Source organism: Monodon monoceros, unplaced genomic scaffold (genome assembly GCF_005190385.1).
Source record: "Monodon monoceros isolate NGI ecotype Baffin Bay Population unplaced genomic scaffold, NGI_Narwhal_1 Super_Scaffold_6, whole genome shotgun sequence".
In the NCBI taxonomy this organism is placed as follows: domain Eukaryota; kingdom Metazoa; phylum Chordata; class Mammalia; order Artiodactyla; family Monodontidae; genus Monodon; species Monodon monoceros.
Genome location: NW_021703783.1, coordinates 18,667,155 through 18,688,730, shown reverse-complemented (window position 1 = coordinate 18,688,730; position 21,576 = coordinate 18,667,155). Strand labels below are relative to the sequence as shown.

The following is a 21,576-nucleotide window of genomic DNA, read 5'->3' as shown; positions in this document are numbered from 1 at the left end:
TATCCTTTGTGGCGAAGAAAAGAAAATGATATAATCTAAAGCAGAAATAGTACACTGTTTGACTTAAGAACAAATATAATATGGAAATTAAAATATATGCAGAGAATTTGCAGTTGAGGTGTGCATGAGAACGAATACCTTAGCTGACAGACATATCAATATATTAGCATGTAAACAAGTGGCTTACTTTTGGTGTCAACAGTGACATTGCAGTTAATTCTTGGCCCTGGAGTCAAGTGCTCAGAGATACTGATTTAATGAAAAATGTAAATATCAAGTTTTTATAGTGAAAAAAAGTTTTGCTTATTAGCTAAAAATAATGTAACTTTTAAAAATGATTCTTTTCCATTTGCTAAAGCTGTCTCATATGAGGTAAGTAAGATATTAAACTAAACCTTGCTAATATTTTACAGGTTTACAGAGTTTGAGAGCAAAGGTCATTTTGACTGTGCATTTGGCGAATGCATTTTACTCCACTGGTTTATCTCTAATTGGTCAATGAATATGAAAATGATCTACTAGGAATATTTATCACTCCTTTGATTTCTAGAGTGCACTGGCTACCGTGGCTGGCAAGATTTGTGCCTCCTTTTCTTGCACAGTTCCGTAGGCAGCCTTCAGAATTTTTTTGAAGATAGCTATCTTCCCAATTGTTCTAAAATCAAGGATATATTAATAATTATATAACACAGCTCTCAAGCTGTATAGCAAACTAGTTACTAAGTAGTCCAGCTAAACAGTAATATGATCATGGAAGTGTATACTAAGAACTGTGACTTCACAGTCCAAGAAAAGCATGGGGAAAAAAAACTTTAAATGTAAACTAATTAACCAGTTTTTTAATAGTTCTGCCAATCTGTACCCAGAATGAATATACAGTTTTTCAATTTTATTTTATTTATTTTTAAACTTTTATTGAGATACAATTGACGTATAACATTGTGTAAGTTTAAGGTATACAGTGTGTTGATTTGATTACATATATATTTTAATATGAATACCGTTGTAGTATTAGCTAACAAACACCCCTATCATATCACGTAATTACATTTTTTATGGTGGAAACATTTAATATCTGGTCTCTTATCAACTTTGAAGTTTATACAGTATTGTCTATACAGTCTTCAGTTTTTTTTAATGCTTTGTCCTGTATCAAACCATAAGAGACTATACTTTCAGGTCTTTCAATGACAGATAATATAAATTCTAGAAGAGAAGCAGTCCAGCTACATGTGTGTTTGTGCTTGTATTTTTGAGGATTTAAGATGAAAGCTCATAAAATCATCGGTCAGAATGTTGAAAGTATACAAGTAGATAAGTGTAACATATACAAAATATTCAGTGAGAATAAATGTAATACAATGCTTGTGTTAAGTCAATCTGCAAAAATGTAACACTACCAAATATTCTTAGAATAATGAGAAGAAAGGAAAGATGCTTGGGGAGAAAACCTATTGTCATTGACAGGGCCTTTTATCCATTAGGCATTGTAGGCATAGTACTTTCAGTGGTCCATGAGAAAGTTTTGATTTCTTTTAAAATATGAAGCAAAAAGTGAACTTTTAGGTTGAAGAATATGTTTTAGTATATAATACTAATATATTTATTTTTCTACCAGTGGAGTCATAAAATATAACTTTAAATGTATTACGTATTTTAAAATTATTAATATTATTAGTATTTACTTATTTTTTATAAAGGGAAGGGGGTTTATGAAGACAAAAATTCTTAGGGCCCAGGAAAGCTATGATGTGGCCCTGGTGGTGGGTAAAAAACAGAAAATAATTTTGGAAGAATTTTACAAAGTTGCCTTTTACCTAGAGCTCCTACTGCTTCCCTTGTTTCTCCTGTCCAATCTTCTTACCCACTCTCTTACATTCCATGTTTAATTATTCTGTGTCTGCAATTGGAATGTCATTCTTATTTACAGGTCACTTTGTTAACTTTAGTAGCTTGAATTGTGATATGGAAAAACTGATCGCAATATTCGTCCACTATCTAGTCCAAAACAGAGATCAAGTTATTATTCACGTCATACAATAATTTGTGTATTGTATGAAATGTAGCAGTATACATATAGGTAGAAATTTTAGTAACTCTGTGTAATACAATAAACAATAAGACAAAATAAATTTATAAAAACGTGAAAAAAGAATAAATGATGTTAATATAGTACTTTTTCTCTTTCTATATTTTATTTCTTCTTTACTTGTTGGGCAGTTCATTCAGACATAATGAAACAAAAGCTGACATCAAAAAGAAAACTTTTGATTATTTGTAATTGAGGTGCTTTTAGTTTAATATATGAGCTATACATAGGCATTTTGTTTCTTTAAATATTTCTGTCAAAGATATTGTTTATTATTTTTTGAGGAAAATATATGATGTGCCTTCAAATTTTTATTACATAATTTTAAAAAGACACAATAGTCCCTTCATCTGATTTTGAATAGTTAAGTATTTTTGTTACATTCAAATAGCTACCAAATTTCCATGGTGGAAAAGGGGATTTTTATATGATCCCTGTAATTATAAAGAGATTTTCTTAGTGAGTGAAGTGCCTCATTTATGCACCTCTCCTGAAAAAGAAAATAAAATAAAAACGACATCGTAGTAAATCTTACATATGTAGCAATAGTGAAAAAATGGAAAAATCAGTACAACCGGAAATCGTAGTAAGAAATAGGAATACAGCAAAATGGCACAAATCCAATTTAGAATAAAATTTAGCACAGAGTCCTGTTTTCATGTCCACACACCTGGTCTGTATAGCCAAAGGGGGAAAGTAGGTTGAATAGTTATTGTGGGATTGTGCTAAGAACCTTAGACCTTGTAGCTTAGCTACAAATAGGCTCAGCTTCTGTGTTGGACAATGCAAGTGGATCTATAGCGGTTTTCTAGTGTACTCTAAGTAGTTTGAAATGTTTCATTTTTAAATTTTATAAGCCATATGTTAAGTTTGAAATATATATATGTTTTCATATATATATAAATTCAAGATTATCTTTTTATTTTCATTACTCCTTATAATGTTCATTGTTATATGCTTTCTTGTCTGGAAGAAGAATGGGTAGAGCTAGAGTTTGTATTTGCTGGGGAAATGTGTTAAGCATTTGAAAAGCCTCTAGGTTTATAATTGGAAAAAGTTTGGAAATCAGGTATAATCCTCCCTGTAGTTTTTCTTCGGCCCCATTCCTCCATCTCCATAATATATTCTAGTTGAATTACAGATGGTTTCTCAATACTGTGTTAAATCTATGAGAAATAGTTCAACTGTCCTTTTACTTACGACATGAAGTTCTACATACTACTGTCTTCTTCCTCATTTTATTTTCAATGACTTCTCTTCCCCCGTTTTTGTTTCATTCTAAGCATCTTCCACATTTAGCCTTTACTTCAGTACTCTCTAATGCTGTCTGCACCCTAGGTGCATTATGAGTACCAGGATGATAGGAGAAAATTGTCACAAAGGAGGTCTTGTTTTACCTATGTTTAAATGCCTCATCCTTCAGTGTAGTGATAGGGGAGAGAAGTCATCTCAGTTAAACTAACATTTATGGAATCTCTCTTATGTATGAAATACATTGGATGCAAATATGAAAAGGACACATTTTTATCCTTTGAGAGTTCACAGTCTCAGAAAATGGATATGCATTTAAATCCTAATTAAGGCTTTGATAATATTGTGGTGAGTGTTACAGATGGAGGGGTTTATGATATGTTATGGGAGTTTATGGGGGAAGAACAACATTTTCTGACTGAAGGGGAAAAGGAAACTGCTGAGCAAATGGTTCCAGAGCAGTGCTACTCAAACTGTGGTCTGTACTTCATCAAGAAAGTCTTGTTATGGAAAGAACATCAGCTGAACTAAACTTAAGAGTGCTTAGTGATAGAATTGATTTCTGTTTGGGGACAGCTCACTATCTTGTGTGGATTGGTACTTTGAGGACCACCCTTCTAACACGTCCAGTATACATGTGCAAATCACAGTAAATCAGAAGTGAATTCGCTTAATTTCAAATGTGGGGCAGTGGGGTAGTTCTTGGAGGGGTTTCGCTGAGAGGGTGAAAGTGAAGAAAGGCTTTCTAAAAACTAAGACAGTTAGGCTGAGTCTTGAAGGATAGCTATGATTTGAAAACGCAAGATGAGGCGGAGAGGAATGGAGGGCAAGGAGATATTCCAAGCAGAGCAAAAGAAAAGAGCTCAGAAAAGGGAACAGATCTAGGTATGGTTGTGGAAGTTTGTAGTGTACAATGTACTACTGTTTGTATCTTTTCAGGGAATTTCTAGGTATGTGTGTGGAACAGTGGGCAAATAGGTTATCTGATTAGAGTGTGCTTTCAAGGAATCTAGTAAAAAGGAAATAACATTTATCAAAAAGTAAATATGGGCTAGGAATTGTGCTAAACATTTATATTTGTCGAGCCATGTAATGTTTACAACCTCTGCAAACACAGTATCATTATTCCCATTTTGTTGATATGGGTACCAAAGTGGAGAGAATAAAATAAAGTCACAAGTCCAGTAAGAATGGGACTGACTCAAAAGACCATGTTTTAAGGGGAGAAAGTTGCAAAGGTAGATTAATGGCAGATTGTAAGGGGTCTTGAATGCTATCAGAAGCTTGGAGTTTATAATCTGTAATTGTTGGGGAACTATGAAAGGTTATAGATGCATAAATGGCTTTATAAACATCCTACTTCATGAATTACACATTAACTTATGATTTAGGTTAGACTCTAAATGTGTGCCTTAGGGAAGAAAGTGAAAAAGTCTAATCCTGGTTTGTTTCCAGACTAAAGCAAAATTGAACAGGGTTTAGTCTGGGATGGAGTGGGAATGAGGGGAGATGGATACCCTTGTTTAAGCAAAGTGGAGATGGATACCCTTGTTTAAGCAAAGTCTTCAAATATTTTGGCCAGTAATTGGCTGATTTGTAGTTTAGAGAAACACATAAAGTGTCAAGTAAGTTCTGTGAAATAAGACCAACAATTTTTTCCTTTGTTCTGTATCAGGAAAAAAAAAATGCTACTGAGGATTGGATTATACAGAGATTGCAGTAGGCCTGTGAAAGGTATGAGAAAGGACCAGGAGTATCCATATATACTTTTCTTCCTCAAATATGAAAAAAATAATTTTCACTTGCTTCAAAGTACTTGTAATATGTTTTCTTCCCAGCCTTAACATTATTCTGCCAGGCCAGTCAGAATGTGGCAAAATCAGATGAAAAATTGAGTTTAGACAGTTAAAGACTGAGGGTAAGACAATTACGTACTGTGTTTTTATGTATTTATCACTCATAGACCTATAGAATTTCAAACCTGGCCTTAGATCTTAGAGGTCTTTTATTCCACAGCTCTCATCTTGATATAGGAAAATTAAAGTTCATAGAGGTTAAGAGACTTGCTTATGCTCAAAAGTGTTGATTTTTGCTCCACTCCCGTGTGACTGGGAATGATGGTGCAACTTTAAAAAGGGAAAACAAAAAATGAGCCCAGAGCAACAGTCGGTTTGGGTGACAGAGCTCTGAATTCACATTTATGTATGTTGGGTTTGATGTACTGAGATTTAGGTGAAAACAGACTATTGGAAATGTATGATTGAAACTTCCCTGCCAAGAGATAGGAATGTGAAAATTACCTGCATAGACACAATATTTCAAATTGTGAATTTAAGAAGAGTCGTTTATTCCCCAAAATATATTAAGCATTTACAATTCCCCAAGGAAGTAAACTTAAGCCAGATTTTAAAGCTTGAAGTTAGTTTGAAAGAGGCAGAGAAGTGAAAATAAGGAGTATGTGACCTAGAGAAAGCAAGGAGTTAAATTATAGTTATGTTGCTAAGTGGAGGGGAGAGTGATGATACCTAAGTTTGTGTATTATCCAAAGGAGTTCTTAATTTTTTTCTGAAAGCTGGGTGGAAGCCACTGAAGGATCTTCAGTGCACAATGTCAAGATCGGATCCCTAAGACAGAGAGTTTAGAAAAAAACGTAGGAAGTTATTATGGCTATTGAATACATTTTAGAGGATTTAAGGTCATAACAGGCAATGCCTGGGAAAAGAATGAACAGCAGAGGGTGGGCCATCAGAAATCTAGGCAAAGAACTGTCAGCAGTCTCAAATATTTTGAAGAAGTCATGAAATATGTTGCCTTTGACTATTGGAAGGTCATTTGTAGTCCCTCCAGGACCCAGGATAATGCTTTCCAAAAAGTAGGCATTTGGTTAACAAATTTTGTGTGCATGCCTCATTGATGTATGTGAGGGGGGAGGTGGAGGAGTGTTTAAATTGTTATTTAGGAGTTTGACCAAACTTCTTAAATTCATTTGGAAATAAAAGTTAAAGAAATTGAAATGTAAGATGTAGCCAATTAAAAATAGTAAAGAAAATGGAGTATGTCAACAAAGTACATTATGAAACCAAACGGGCCTATTAGAAATGCTGTATGGCGGGCTTCCCTGGTGGCGCAGTGGTTAAGAATCTGCCTGCCAATGCAGGGGACACGGGTTCGAGCCCTGGTCTGGGAAGATCCCACATGCCGCGGGGCAACTAAGCCCGCGAGCCACAACTACTGAGCCTGCGCGTCTGGAGCCTGTGCTCCACAACGGGAGAGGCCCGCGCACCGTGATGAAGAGTGGCCTCTGCTCGCGGCAACTGGAGAAAGCCCTCGGACAGAAACGAAGACCCAACACAGCCAAAAATAAATAAATAAATTTATTAAAAAAAAAAAAAAAGCTGTATGGGATTGAGAGATGACATATATGAAAGTAAAACAAACTTTGACTAGAAAATTAGATTAAGGTTAGTAAAGTTAGAGCAATTACATGTTTTCAGCCCAATGAGAGGCTGTATAGCATGATAGTTAGACACAAAATTGAAGGAGTCAGAGAGATATGAGTTCAAATTACTTATTATTTAACTTGAAGTACCGGGCTTAAACTCAGTATCTGTAAAAGCAGAGATAACACTTCCTTCATAAGTCTGTTAGGAATGATCAAAGTAATAGCCTCCTAAAAATGCCAGTGTAGTTATTGGCTTATTAATAAGTTTTGTTAAGTGGTGCTTTTATTATTTTTCTAAGAATATGCCTTCAGGTTCTGAACGAAATCAAAGGTTAATTATGGTAAATAAAGAACATTGTAATAAAAACATATTAAATGGAAGAATTATCCTCATGCAATACTGCAATCAGAGTGGTATGTAAGATGGCCGTGTAAAAACTCACAGTTATTCAAATTGTCAAGTTTTGGAATTGACACCCAAGTGAAGTGGTGAAAGCTTCATCATTTGGGTCATTTTAAACTAGATTCTACCACACTCAAGGAATCCTGTGGTCAAATTCTTATCCTTTCCACCAGTTGCATAGTTCTTCCAGGCACAGACCTGCTATTGACTTCCCTGTTTCCATGCACAAAGCTGCTATTCACTTCCAGGAAAATTGGTGGCTCTGTGGAATTGGATAAGAATTTGGCCTACAATGAGCGATTTGAATGAATGAATGAAGAATTGGCAAGAAAATACAGACATATGCCACATTTACTTGGTACATTCACGCTTCAAGAGAACTCAGGTAGCACGTAAATTCTGTGTAAAAAGCCAGAGATTTTCAGCAGGACCCTATTACAAAGGCAGCCTAAATCTTTTCTGTATATTTTTGTCATATTTAAAGAACAAGACAAAAATATCGTATTTAATTACTGGTTATTGGAATGCCTCTTCTGCTAAGAGTCTCTTTTGATAAAGTCATGTATAGCACTTACTATTTACAGAGCTGCTATCAGAGGACAGGACTAACAGTCATTATAGGCTAATTTAATATGTGGATTTACTAACTTTTTTTCAGATACACTGTTTTCTTTAAGCCGGTCTTCATTAGCTTGACTGATACTGGACTACTTGCAAATTAAATGTTATCCTTTGGTTTTTGTAGGCAAAATATAACCAAGTTGTATGGGGACTCACTAGCGTGCTGGCATTAAAGTGGAGAGAGTCTGAATCTTCTCCTGTTTTCAGGAGTAGACAAATTTCTTCTCTTGATATTATTGCTCATGCAATTTTCAGTTCCAGAGACATCGGGCCTTTAAAAAGGCAGAGATCTTACATTTTTGACAGCTTCTCCCTTCCACTGATTGAAACAATAAAAATAAACATGAAGCTGTCGGAATGGCCTCTGTGTATAATGTCATTTGCATGCGATTTCCTTTGCTCCTCTAGATAATTGAATTTATTCAGGCAATTTATTTTTTAAATGTGTAGTCTCTGTGAATGGAAACATCTTAACTAAAGACAACCCTTTTATTTCCTGTTAATGAAATATATACATGTATGTGTATACTTCTTTCTGTTAGAACCAAGGGAGTAGAAGAAGAATAATGGAAACACCAAAAATGTACTGTAAAAAAATTAATTAAAGAGATGAAGTGTGACTCTTGTAACCAAATATTCTCTCTTTGTGTTCACCCCCTGTCTATGTTCAAGGTCTCTGGGTGCTCAATAGGAGCTTTTAAATTATCTTTCCCTGTTTGATGTTGCTAAGTATAATGAATGGATAGCCAAAGGACTTTTGTAAGAAGCTACTGTTTGTATAATCTCAGAGTTGGTAAGCATAGCAATACCTGGTTGGTTCCCATCCTGAGACTAATAAATTTCAGGCTTAAAGAGGATGACTATTTAAATCGAACTCTATTATTCAAACAATGTAGCTTTGTAACACAAATAAAACTTTTATTTTCTCGGTATGGGGAATATAAAGAATATATGCCATTATTGTGGATTGATTTTTGTGGGTTATTGAGCATCAAACCGGAATCACTTGGGATATCAGAAATATCCAGGGATGTTCAGAAGTCAGGAATTCAAGTAGAATTGTAAAGGAGAATGCATCTGTCCAAAATCCAAAATTACTTACCTCCTCTTTATACTCTCTAGTATTTGGTATAATACAATTTCATTTTTTATACATATATCCCAACAAGTTCCCTTGGTAGAATAATTTATTAATGGAGCAAAAACACCATCACTTGTAATTTATACCTGTGACCACAACTCAATGAAGCAATCACAGCAGTAAATTTCTGCAGAACTTTTTTGTTGTTGATGGTTTTTTTTTAATTTTTATTTTCCCCTCATTTTAACATCTATATGGCAAGAATTTTGGAGATTGAACATACAGTACCAAGAACTCAGCATTCTGAGAGTCCATTCATTGTAAATAAGGGAAAGATTTGTCAGTTTCCAATTTTCTCCTTATCTTTACAGTGCTATCTTTTTGTCAAACTTTAGTCTTCCTTCCTAAAGTAATACAGAAAAATCCTTATTCTGACATTTTTATTCTAATTTCTCTGTTTTGCATATTCTATAGGTGCTCATTATTGTTTCCATGTATCTGTTTTTCTTTAGAAAAGCGTTGTTCATCTTTCAGTATCTAATTATAAATAACAATAAAATTTCAAAAATGTACATGGTAAACCCGAGTCCCTGAAGGAGAAGGTGATACTCACTTATAACTGCCATTTTTAGACATATGTGAAGAGCACTAGGCCATTGCTCTTCTCCCTGTGTGGACGCTTTCTGAGAGTTCATGAACTAAAGTGTATTTAACCATTCACTTATGAAGATAATGGTTCATAACTCATCATTTTACTACCTTTATTTTTATAACCTGAACATTGTCTTTCAAGGTGCATCTACATTTGGATGTTCCACATACAGATTTAAAGATCTCAAAGAGAGAATTCCCTGGCGGTCCAGTGGTTAAGACTCTGCGCTTTCATTGCCAAGGGTGTGGGTTCGATCCCTGGTTGGGGAGCTAAGATCCCACAAGCTGCGCGGTGCGGCCAAAAAAGAGAAAAAAGAGATCTCAAATGGTAAACCCATCACTTGAGACCTGAGGGAGATTTTATGGCATCTATTATAGTGCTGGGGTCAAAAGTTAGGGCTAATGCTCAAGTTATAAACTAATTTAGTTATATTGAATTTATTAATTTTTTTTACATATACTGATTCTATTCTAACAGTCATCTCTGTTTGCTAACCATTCTGTTTTTGTCAATACTGTAATCATTATTTCAACCTCCCAAGCAACAACTGTATTTACTTTGACTCCTTCCTCCTTATTTTCGAGTTATCTAATTTTGTCATTATCTGCTGCAAATTGTCTCTAGGATTTGATGGTTCTTTTCAACTCTCACAACTACAATTTAGCAGAAAGCTTTTTATCATCACATATGTGACACGGTAACAGTTTCCTATTCAGTGGAGATCTTTACTTTCTCTTCTACCCAAACCATTCTCCATACCACTGCTAGACTGATCTTCCTAGCAAATTACTTTGAGAGTTAACACTCAGTATAGAATCTAGAATAGTTCTCCTTTGTCTGTCAGGTCAAAGGTAAATAATTCTATTGGACTTTCATGACCCTTCATAAAATAACCCTACTATGGAGGTATAATCATTCTCATTTATTATTCTCCATTTCTTTGGGTTACTACCTTCTTGCACGTGTGTGTGTGTGTGTTTACCCTATAAAATTTTCTGGATGATGCTTCTGGGAAGCAACACTCTACATCTTTTCCTCTCTACCTGTTCTTTCTAGAGTTAGATCAAAAGACTACCTATACATAAAGATTTAATAAATTCACTTAATATGTATTTATTAAACACTAATAATAGGGTCTGGGGTGCCTGGTGAATAATCAGACACATTCCCTGCCTTCATATATGGTATAGAAAGAAAATTAAATAAATGATCCCAAAACAGTGTGCTGCTAAGTGGTATGTTAAAGAAGTTTCTACCTTCCTTTGATTTGCAGTGGTCTCTCTTTAAATTTCTTGTGCATGTATAATTTGCTGCTATACAATTTAGTATTTATTATAGTTGTTATGATTACTTATTGTTTGCTGTGTATTTTAAATGACTTGCAAATTTAATTTTCAACTCTGAGGAGAGCGAACCAGCTTGATTTTTTAATACCTTTAGCATTTCTTACAGAACCTGAATCAGTTGAGGAAGGCCGTATAACTTAATGATGACCAGCATGGATTTTAAAGTTAGATGATCTTGAGTTTAATGCCCCAATTTACCATTTCCTACTCTTACCTTGGGTAAATTACTCTTAGGAGCTTAATTTCCCCATCTGTTAAATAGGAATATAACAGTCTTTATGCAGTTTCTCTGAGAATTATTAAATGTAATATCCAAAAACTTTTAGAACAGGGCCTTTTAAGAACTCCAAGAGTGGTAGCTATAATTTTACTGAAACATTTGTGAATTTAAACAGATTTTGTATATGTGGTCAGAAAAATGCCTAATAGTTTAGAAATATTATTAAAAGTCTTCAAAACTATAAGACTACAATAACAATATTTTATATAGCATTACTCATATTAACTGCAAAAAAAAAATCATGAGAACTGAAGTTTGTGCTTCTTGTATCTCAAATCACTGCTTAATGTCAATTCATGCTGAAGGTCCCTTTCAAAGAAAAAGTCCTGCTTTTGCTATATACAGAGTGCTCTATTGAAAGTCATAATTAATATAGAAAAATAGCTCTGTAACTTTTTTTAAAAATAGGAAGATGGGATTAGTGTAATGACATAACATTTGACTGACATTGCGCTATGAAATCAGCCTGATCCTGTGAGGAGACACTGCTGGTGAGGGGCTGTATTCAGGCGTGAATGGAGCACAGAGGAGGGAAGCTGGCCGAAAGAGAGTCAGTACTTGATCTCTCTTCCCTCATATTACTGCTGTTGTTCTGTATTTATAGTGTAAAGAAACCTAAAAATTTGCTTGCAAGAGAATCTAGTGGTGCTAATGTTCTCCTGAAGAAAAATTTTGATATATCTCACAAGAAGAAAGGGAACTATGAAAGAGAAGTAGAAATATGGCATAATAAGTAATTGGTGTCATGTATTTATGAAAAATAATTCATTACTCTAATTTTTTTCGGACTTTGACTTTAAAAAGTTTTATTTCGTAATGAGGAGTAATTGAACATGCTTTCTTTGATCATTTTCCAGAGTTATCACTTTGTAAAGAACCATGAAACTGTGAAATTTGAAAATTGCGTATGCAACAGAGATATAAGCACACTCATGTCACATGACATTTTGTGAACTATTTTTTTTCCTTAAAAAAAGTTTGTATTAGGTTATCCTCAAAAATGGGCCACCTGAAAAAAAATTTAAATTATCCTTTAAAAAAGTGATTCCATGGGTGCAGTTTGGTTTCAGCAGAAAGAGCTATGAAACTACTTGTATATGCATTTTCATTTTTTGGTGGAGTGGGTAGGGGAAGGGATTTGTCTCCTCTTCTTCACTTTCCTGTTAAAGGGCCTGGCTTTTTCTTTATTTGTTTTTATATATTCTGTGTTTTGTTCATTGTTATCTCCTAATATGATGGGCTGAAGCATTCTCATTTTAACAAATACGTAGTTCTTGCCACTTCTCAGTTACCATTTTATGAGTTTTGTAATTTGTAACGCATATATTAACTCATATAATCCCTTAACTAATACTCATTATTTTGTAATTTATAATCCACTAACAACCCAATGAGGTAGATGATAGTATTATCCCCATTTTACAGTTGAAGAAACGTAGGCATAGGAAGATTAAATAACTTAGGGTCACACAGCTAGTGAATGTGGAACCAGGATTTAAACCACATCTGTTTGGCTTCAGATTCTCTGCCCTTAACTGTGAACATCATTATGCTGCCTCACAAGTTAGCACTCAAAATATTTTTATTACACGAATGAAAGAGAAAATTGAGTGAATGAAGTACTTCTTATTCTTCAAAAAGTATTACTACTAAATTCTGGAGATCTGGTACTATATCATAGCACATATGAATGACTTATCATTTATTATCCTACTTTTAGATGAAGAAACTGAGTTTTGAAATGTTGGGATAGCTTGTCCCAGATGAATAAATGACAGACCCTGGATGTGAGCCCAACATTCTGACTCCTGACTCCAGTTTGCTTCACTATTGCTGCTTTGCTGACATCATATTTTACTGCATGGGGTGGGGTGGGGGGGGTGTCACAGTTTATTTCACTTATGACAGAACATGTAGTCAGTTTCCAGTTATAAATGATGCTAGCAAACACTTAGCTTACTAACTTTACCAAGATCTGTTCTGTATGAGAAACTGTACTCATTGCTCTGTGGGATAAAAAGAATTCAGTTCCCAAACAGATCACAATTTGAGGAATTCCTCAAGAATCATTTCTTTCTTCAGACTCAGAGTGAATAGGTATTTAGTTAAGTTTATTAACAACTACAGTAGAAATGTTCTGAAGGCTTCTTAGGAAAATGACAGGTGAATTATTATATATAATTAGTGGCTAGTTTTTCTTTACTTCTTAAAATATTATTATATAATCCACAATGCTAGTGTTAAATGGGAGTGTTTTGATGTGTAGTCTAAAATTTTTGTTTAGAAACATCTTATTGTTGACCTTTGGGCCCGCAGGGAAGCGATCATCAAATGTCTTAAAATGTTTTTGCTAGATGTTTAAACAGAAGTAAGATACAGCACACAAATCAGCAGGAAGATGAGGCTGTCACAGCACAAAATTTTCTTTGTTTTACAGGTTCTATTAGTTAATGTATTAGAATTCTCTAAATGCCACTTTTGCTTATTAAGTGGTTTTGAGAGCACATGAAAACATACGTTTTATTCTTGAATGCAGCATTTCTGAGACTCTTAGTGAATGTGGCTCTGAAAAAACAACCATTAGACACTTCTGCCCGTGTAGCACCCACATGAAAATGAAGATATTTTCCAAAACTGTTTTTCCTGTTTGTACAATCTCTTATTAAATCAGAAAAATTGCCTTTAAATTTCTGTTTCACTCACTGGAATGAAATTAGATGGCAAATATGACATTGGTTTAAAAACACAAAGGAAACATACTATCATTGTTTTATTTTATATTATAAATGAGATTAAACTATTAATAAGTTCAAACCAAATTTTAGTACATTTCTGAAGATAATCTATTTCCACAATGCTATGTTGACATTAATCTCAGATTCTTTAATCTATACAGTTAGTATGAAACCAGCACACCTACGCCTGTTTCAGTATGTGCCAAAATGGCTATTAAAAAAAGTTGTCAGGGCTTCCCTGGTGGCGCAGTGGTTGGGAATCCGCCTGCCAGTGCAGGGGACGCAGGTTCGTGCCCCGGTCCGGGAGGATCCCACATGCCGCGGAGCGGCTGGGCCCGTGAGCCATGGCCGCTGAGCCTGCACGTCCGGAGCCTGTGCTCTGCAACGGGAGAGGCCACAACAGTGAGAGGCCCGCGTACCGCAAAAAAAAAAAAAAAAAATTAGAACTGAGCAGGGTATGGAATATGGAACTTTCCATAGATCATAGAGCAAAAAAATGTACAGTACATATTTGAGTATTATGGAATTTCTACCCATTTTTTTGTGATGATTGTAAGGATTTAGAGCACTAATTTTCAGGGAATTTCTATAATCTCATAAAATGTTGAAATATATAAAATATAATCTTTCCTTAAAAGCTGACTTTGGATTCCTATGACTACGTTGCAAGTGATCTAGAGTAGGCCGGTATAGCCAAGTCTAACACACATACCCCTAGGGAGCTTTAAAAAAAACGCATATACGTAACTTGCTGGTCCCATCCCTAGACAGATTTATGAACCACTCATCTAATATCGGGAATTTCAATTAGTTTACCTTGTAGTCATTTAAGCACTAAGAATTGTTGATCTTATAAAACTCAGTAAGTTTTTCAAATGTGTTATTGGTGGCTTTTTCCAATATAGAAAGGTGAACAGTTGTGATGAGCTCTGTCTATAGATGACTGACAGTAACTCAAGCAAAACTGTCTCTGTCAATTTTTCATTTATTTAAATCAGTGAATCTAAGTATGCATTAGACAGCTCTTTTTTAGGAAAAGTTTAGAAAAGATTTTAAATCCGACAACATTAACACCAACACTAATCACAACCATAATAGACACCCTTCAGAGATCTGCCTATAAGTGTTGACTTTTGTTGTATAAATCTTGGGAACTGACCATATCCTGTTCCCAGAATATTGAATTTGATCATGTTAATCAAAGAAAGACTCTTAGTGTTCCCCAGTGAGCTTTTTGAGGTGTTGGGTTTTGCCTCATGTATCCTTCCTCATATGTTTGCATCCTGCTTTCAGGAAAATTCCTATTTGAAATTTAACTGATATGACTTCTCAAAACGGTAACATTCATTTATAAAAGGTAACAATTTGTTCTGCCTTCCATTTCAGATTTATATGTGCATTATCACAAAGTAATTTCTGATTAAGAAGACAATGATTGCCCTTAGTAATGTACTGTTTTCTTCAATGTGTTTATTATTCTTTATAATTAAAATATTGATCTCTGTCTAAATGTTTATCTTAGGAACAGTAAAATTTCAAGTTATTGACATACATGCTTCTATGTTTATCTGAATAAAACATCAATAAAATCTATAGTTTGAGGCTCTTTTTACATATAATAACTGATCATTTTGAAATCATCTAATTGTATATATTAATGAGTTTATAGTCCTTTTCACATTTCGGTCAGAACTTCTTAACCTGGAACCCAGGGTTTATAGGAGTTACTAGGGGATTTCATTGAGGAAGTTCATAGTTGGAACTATGAGAGTAGAAAATGAACTCTCTAAAATTATATGTAAAATTATGTGTGCAATTGCATGAGTGTTTGCCTGTATGCATGTGCATTTGAGTTTTGGAGGGCATCTCTGGCTACATCAAGAGATCTATAATCCAAAAGGAGTAAGCGTTAGTGGTTTGAGGTTTCATGCAGAAGTATAATGAAAAATTATTTTAACCAAAAAAACATTAAAAATAGTTTTTACACAATCATTATGTATTTTTTTCTATTACTAATGAAATTTGGCATCTCCTAGTTTGACAGAATAGGTTACAGGTAGTGCAATTTAGTTTCAAAATGGATATTTGTGATAACATATTTTTATCCAATTTTTAAAGAATTTAAGGAATAACTACATAATATAGCTTTTAAAAATTCAGATATAATTGACATATAACATTATATTAGTTTCAGGTGTACAACATAGTGACTTGCTATTGGTATATATTGCAAAATGATCACCACAGTAAGCCTAATTAACACCCATCGCCTAAGTTACAAATTTTTTTTCTGTTGTGATGAGAACTTTTAAGATTTACTCTCTTAGCGACTTTCAGATAGAGACTATAAAATTATTAACTATGGTTACCATGCTGGACATTACATCCCATGCCTGTTGCTGGAAGAACATGACCATGTCAAAACTTGTTTGGCACCAAAGCACTTTCTCTGTGGATCTGTAGTTCATTTTGTGCTGCGTCTATGCAATACCAAAATTAATGAACTTGCATTAATGAGAATTTAGTTAAAGATAGTCCAAATCTTCTGTACTGTTTCTTCTAAGCTCAAAACTTTATTGAACTAGAAAGAATGCTAGAGGTGGCCACACATTCTATAAAGATAGATAAAAAATCATAAACTACTGAGCACCATTATTTTGATTAGCCACTTAGACCTCAAATGTATATGTTTGGTTTATATAACTATTTAAATCGTAAGGTTCATTTTTGTGGAATATAGTATAAACCAATGTGTATTTGGATGGAGAGAGCTTTATAAGCCTACAATATTGCTGGGTTAATTAATTTCAGGACATTTACATCACTTCTTTAAGAGTTGAACATATTGGGGTGAAAGCCTCTCCTTTTCATACTTAATTATTAAGAAGAAGCATATCTTGTTCACCCATATCATTGATAGATATAGACATAGTTAAAGGTTTTTTTGGGGTTTGTTTGTTTTTTGTCTTTTAAGAGTAGGGTAGTATTAGCACTGTGGTTGAGAACCAGGGCTCTGGAAGCCAAGAGAATGGAGTTGATTATCTACTTTATGTTTTATTAGTCATATGATCTCAGGCATTTACTTCAGTCTGTGTGCCTCAGTTTCTCCATCTCTGAAGTGCAAATCATAATTAGGCTTGCCATGAGAATTAACTGAGTTAATGCATATATGGCAGTTTAAACAATGCCTGACACAAAGTAAATATTCAATAAATATTGTCTATCATTCTTAGTGATTATAGTCTGATAGACTGACTATTAAATGTAGTGTTTTTACTACCCTGTGTGGATTTAATTTCAGTTTATAGGACCGAAAAATACACATGATGATGTATTTCTTGAGTCTAGAAGTCAAGAATGAAATGTCATTTGGGCAATAAAAGGAAGATATATATTTGATTGAGTCGCATATTATCTCTTTTATTCAAATGAATTAATTCTTCTTAGTCACCAAATTATCTAAAATTTGAATATTAAGGTGTTCATAGAAAAATACTATCTATAGAATTAATAAGAATGCATTTTTAAAAAGATATTTTGATGAGGGTAGATACATGGATACATTAGGCAGACCCCTTCCTTTATCTCATGGTTGCAAAGGTGACAAAGAGAGCAAGGTGAGGTAAAGCTTGTTCAAGAATAACGGACTTCCCTGGCAGTCCAGTGGCTAAGACTCTGCACTTCCACTGCAGGGGGCATTGGGTTTGACCCCTGGTTGGGGAACTAAGATCCCACATGCTGTGTGGCGTGGCCAAAAAAAAAAAAAAGTATACCGGAGATTATTAACCTCATTCTAAAAGTTTGGAACACACTTTTATCATCAGACTTTAAAAGTTACACATCACAGTTCCAAGAGCTCTTCTGCAAAATACTGAAGCTTGTTCTTAGAGTTCACAAAACTTAATTAAATATATATTGCTGGCCTGGACCACTGCTGCATTTGTTAGCGGACTCTTTGAACGTTCAGCTCCCAGGAAAATGAACGGAAATGTGCAGTCATTATTTCAGGGATGGTAAATGCAGTCCCAGGGAAGAAACTGAAAACCATAGGACTTTGTTGACCGAAGACTGTGCCAGGACTACATAACAGGCCATTGGCCATGCAGATGGACAGTGGAGCCCCACACTGAAACATCTGTTAACTACATAAAACTGTTAAAGGGATTAACACTGCCAGAGGCTGAAATGTAATCAGACAGGTGAAACAGCGATAAGATAAATATTCCTGCTTGAAATAAAATTAATGCTAATTAATTTATTTTTATATTGCTGTGGTAACTGAGTTTAGAATTCTTGTGAAATACATTAAACTCTTCACAATATATCCTTTCTCTTTGCAAGGTGTAGAAAATTAGATGCAAAATGGGATATTATTTTATTTTACTTTAATTTGAAATTTTTTCTGATATTTTAATAGACTTCATTGCATATAATTTGGGTGTCATTCTCTGTACAGATGATGCTACAGAAAAATGTGTGTAATTTTCACTTATGGCAAGCGAAGCTCAGTTGCCAAATTCTTATTTGTAAAGTATATCATCATATAATGTAAAAACAGAGTATAAAATATAAATGTTTAAAATGAAGCTAAATTTGGGATGTTTCTGCTTTTGACCTTGGAAATAAAGGAGAAGAAAGATCTGTGGAAAATAAATACAGCAGTTTTGCTGTGTTCTGGTTTGCACATTAAACTGAGCTAATGTTTATTATGGGTCATTCATAAAAACATTCCTTAGTTTACTGAATGAATTTGTGATTGCCCCTTTCAGAGGTGTCTGTGTGTGTATGTATCTGTGTTTAAGTGTTTGCTTGTATTTATGTGTCGGTTTTAAATAAATAATTACAAAAGTGTACTTTCACTTAGTCTGCAGGGGCTTATAATTATTACATTATGCATATTGATTTCTAAATTCAAGTACCTTATAAGCTAAGAGTCATCTATGAAAGTATTGTCTATAGAGCGTTCAATCAAGAAACAGTGATTGTAAGAGGCATATTCTGTTTTTAGGAAATGGAAACCATTTGGGGTTTAGAATTATTCTGAAAATTCTTTTCGCACACATTTTTTACTTTTGCTTTTCCCACATTGACTCGATCCCACCCAACAAACTGATGTTTATACCATAGCTAATGTCCCTGTACTCACTGATACCCATTGACAAAAATCATATGAACAGGTTATGATTATATTTGTGTTGACATCTCTATTTTTCATATATTTTAAACAATTAGAATGACAGTTTTATCAAGTATTTTTAATCTAGTCAAAAATATTAGCATTATTTTTTAAAGATTAAATATCAAATCAGTGTGATTTGTCATTTTTCTGGGGTCAACGGATCCTCATTAACATGTCTTAAATAGAGGACAAATGTGTAAACACGGGCATAAGCTATTATACTGAATATTAAATATGCACACGCTCATATATATTTTATTGGAAACTTTTAATGCTGTAGAATTAAGAAATAAACCTGGGGGAGACTAACCTCCTCAAAGATGTTAGGATATGGATTTATTTTTAAGAAAAGCTCCGCTTTGTGGCAAGTCAAAGGATTATGGAGGTAAGAGATTATACAAGGAAGACCTTTAAGAAAATTAATTTTTCTTTGTCATTTCAATATCATTTCTCTTGAAAAGTTCTGAAAAAACAATTTAGTGCTGCTTATACAAAATATACCCCTGATATTACACAAATTGCCGAAGTTCTACTAGAAATTATGGGGAAAATAATGCCAAAAGGAACACCAGAAGTATGTTTACCTTTTAGAATTATAGAATAAGTTCTTTTCATACATGTACACAATTATGAAGAGGCAAAGTCTGCAAGAAACTTTATTTTTCAGGACAAATGAGGCTTAAAGTGCAAAACAGCAAAGAGTATCATCAGAAACAGTGCTTCAGATAACAGATGGAATTGGAAATACCTTCTGCGTAAGCAGAAATGAACTTACAGGATACTTCTCTGATGTCAGAATAGCTTGGGTGGCTGATGTCTTCTTAAAAGCATGAGAGGAAGGTGGAGAACTAAAAGAGGCCCCTCCTTTAATTAGGAGTACCGTACAGAACAGGCAGCTGCTTCAAATTAAAAAGCAAATTAAATATTTGGAATGTTATTTGTTTAAACATTATAATATCATGAGAAGGTTTATTACAGATGACCACTGCATTTAATGTTCGTAGGAAAATCTAAGACTTTCAAACAAAAGCCAAAAATAGACAAAACTAATCAATATAGGCTTTGTAGAAAGGCTGCGTTGCCGTTTGAACTCAGTCTAAGGGAGAGAATCTTCTTATTTTTACTTCTCCTATGAATTGATCTTTGTCTCACTCTAGTGTCAACCTGTAAAGTTAATGTATTCTTTTTTGAAATTTCTTTATTCCTTTTGCTCTTGCAGAGTGACGTTTTTCACCGTTGCAGCTGAATAAGCCATGTAACCAATTAAAATTAAAAAGCTTACTGAATTTTAAACAAATATATATATATATATTTTTTTATTTTGCTTTCTCTTTCAGGAAGTTGATGGCAATAAAGTTATGTCTTCATTTGCCCCACACAACTCATCTACCTCACCTCAGAAGGCAGAAGAAGGTGGGCGACAGAGTGGCGAGTCCTTGTCTAGTACAGCCCTGGGGACTCCTGAGCGGCGCAAAGGCAGCTTAGCTGATGTTGTTGACACCTTGAAGCAGAGGAAGATGGAAGAGCTCATCAAAAATGAGCCAGAAGGTAAAGGATGGAAAAGAAAACAAACCTGATTTTAATGGTTTGATTTTAACTTCTAGCTCCCTTTTCTGACGCACTCTCAAGGTTAAATTGGAAGAAACCGAATGCAATGAAGATGCATAGTAATTTTTTTTTAGAAACGTATTTATACATCTAAAATTTTATAAATCATTAATTTTTGTTATGATGTCTTCCTTATTTTCACACGAGTAAGTTGTGGTTGAGTAAAACTTAAGGTTCAAGAATACAAAGTGGCAGAAGAGCCCAGGACAGTCACCGCCTACCCGCCAGATATGTGCAGTCTAGTTCGTGCTTCCCCACCAGGGCCATTTTACAACTTTGTTACATTTTATAACCTTTATACATTAATGCATCTTAGACTGCCTAGACAATTCGGTCTATTTTTTGTATAGTCTAAAATTAGTATGGTTAGAACGATTGTGTATTTGAAAAGTAGTGATTCTCTTACTGTTAGCTCAGCTGAGGTTCCCAGTTTTTCAACTTCCAGGATGCCTTTATTTTAAGATTTCATTTTCTAAATCTCTTTAATAGTTACAGATAGTCTTCTACAGGTGATAATGCTCATGGACTCATCTTAAAATGAAAGCAAACAAACTAGTAAAACGATTGATGGAAACTGTATAATTTATGAATAAATGATAGTCATCCTTTACATTACAGATGTTTACTAACTCCTGTTTAAAACCTATGTCCATCCTAAACACGGATGCCACGTTGCACACAAGAACATGCCTCCTATTTATTTCAGAGTCAGATGGAAAAGTAAAACAAACAAACATAAAACAGTGACATAAAAAGACATGCTTTACACCAAAAATATACTGCATTTGTACTATTTAACACTATTTTTAACTGTTGTTAGGACACTGGTAAATTATATCTGGCGCAAAATGTATGTTAACCAGTATTTGGAGTCATGTGGTAATTAAAT

At 34.2% G+C, this 21,576-nt stretch overlaps 1 protein-coding gene across 12 annotated transcripts in view; it reads left to right on the top strand.

The window, feature by feature from the left end:
* The window catches only part of SOX5 (SRY-box 5), a 999,335-nt gene that overhangs the window by 678,720 nt on the left and 299,039 nt on the right, over window positions 1-21,576 (top strand). For all 12 annotated transcript variants that reach the window (XM_029204642.1, XM_029204643.1, XM_029204639.1 and 9 more), the window contains one exon: window positions 20,417-20,627. In XM_029204642.1, the coding sequence (XP_029060475.1) occupies window positions 20,417-20,627 (211 nt within the window). The remainder of the gene's footprint in view (window positions 1-20,416; window positions 20,628-21,576) is intronic.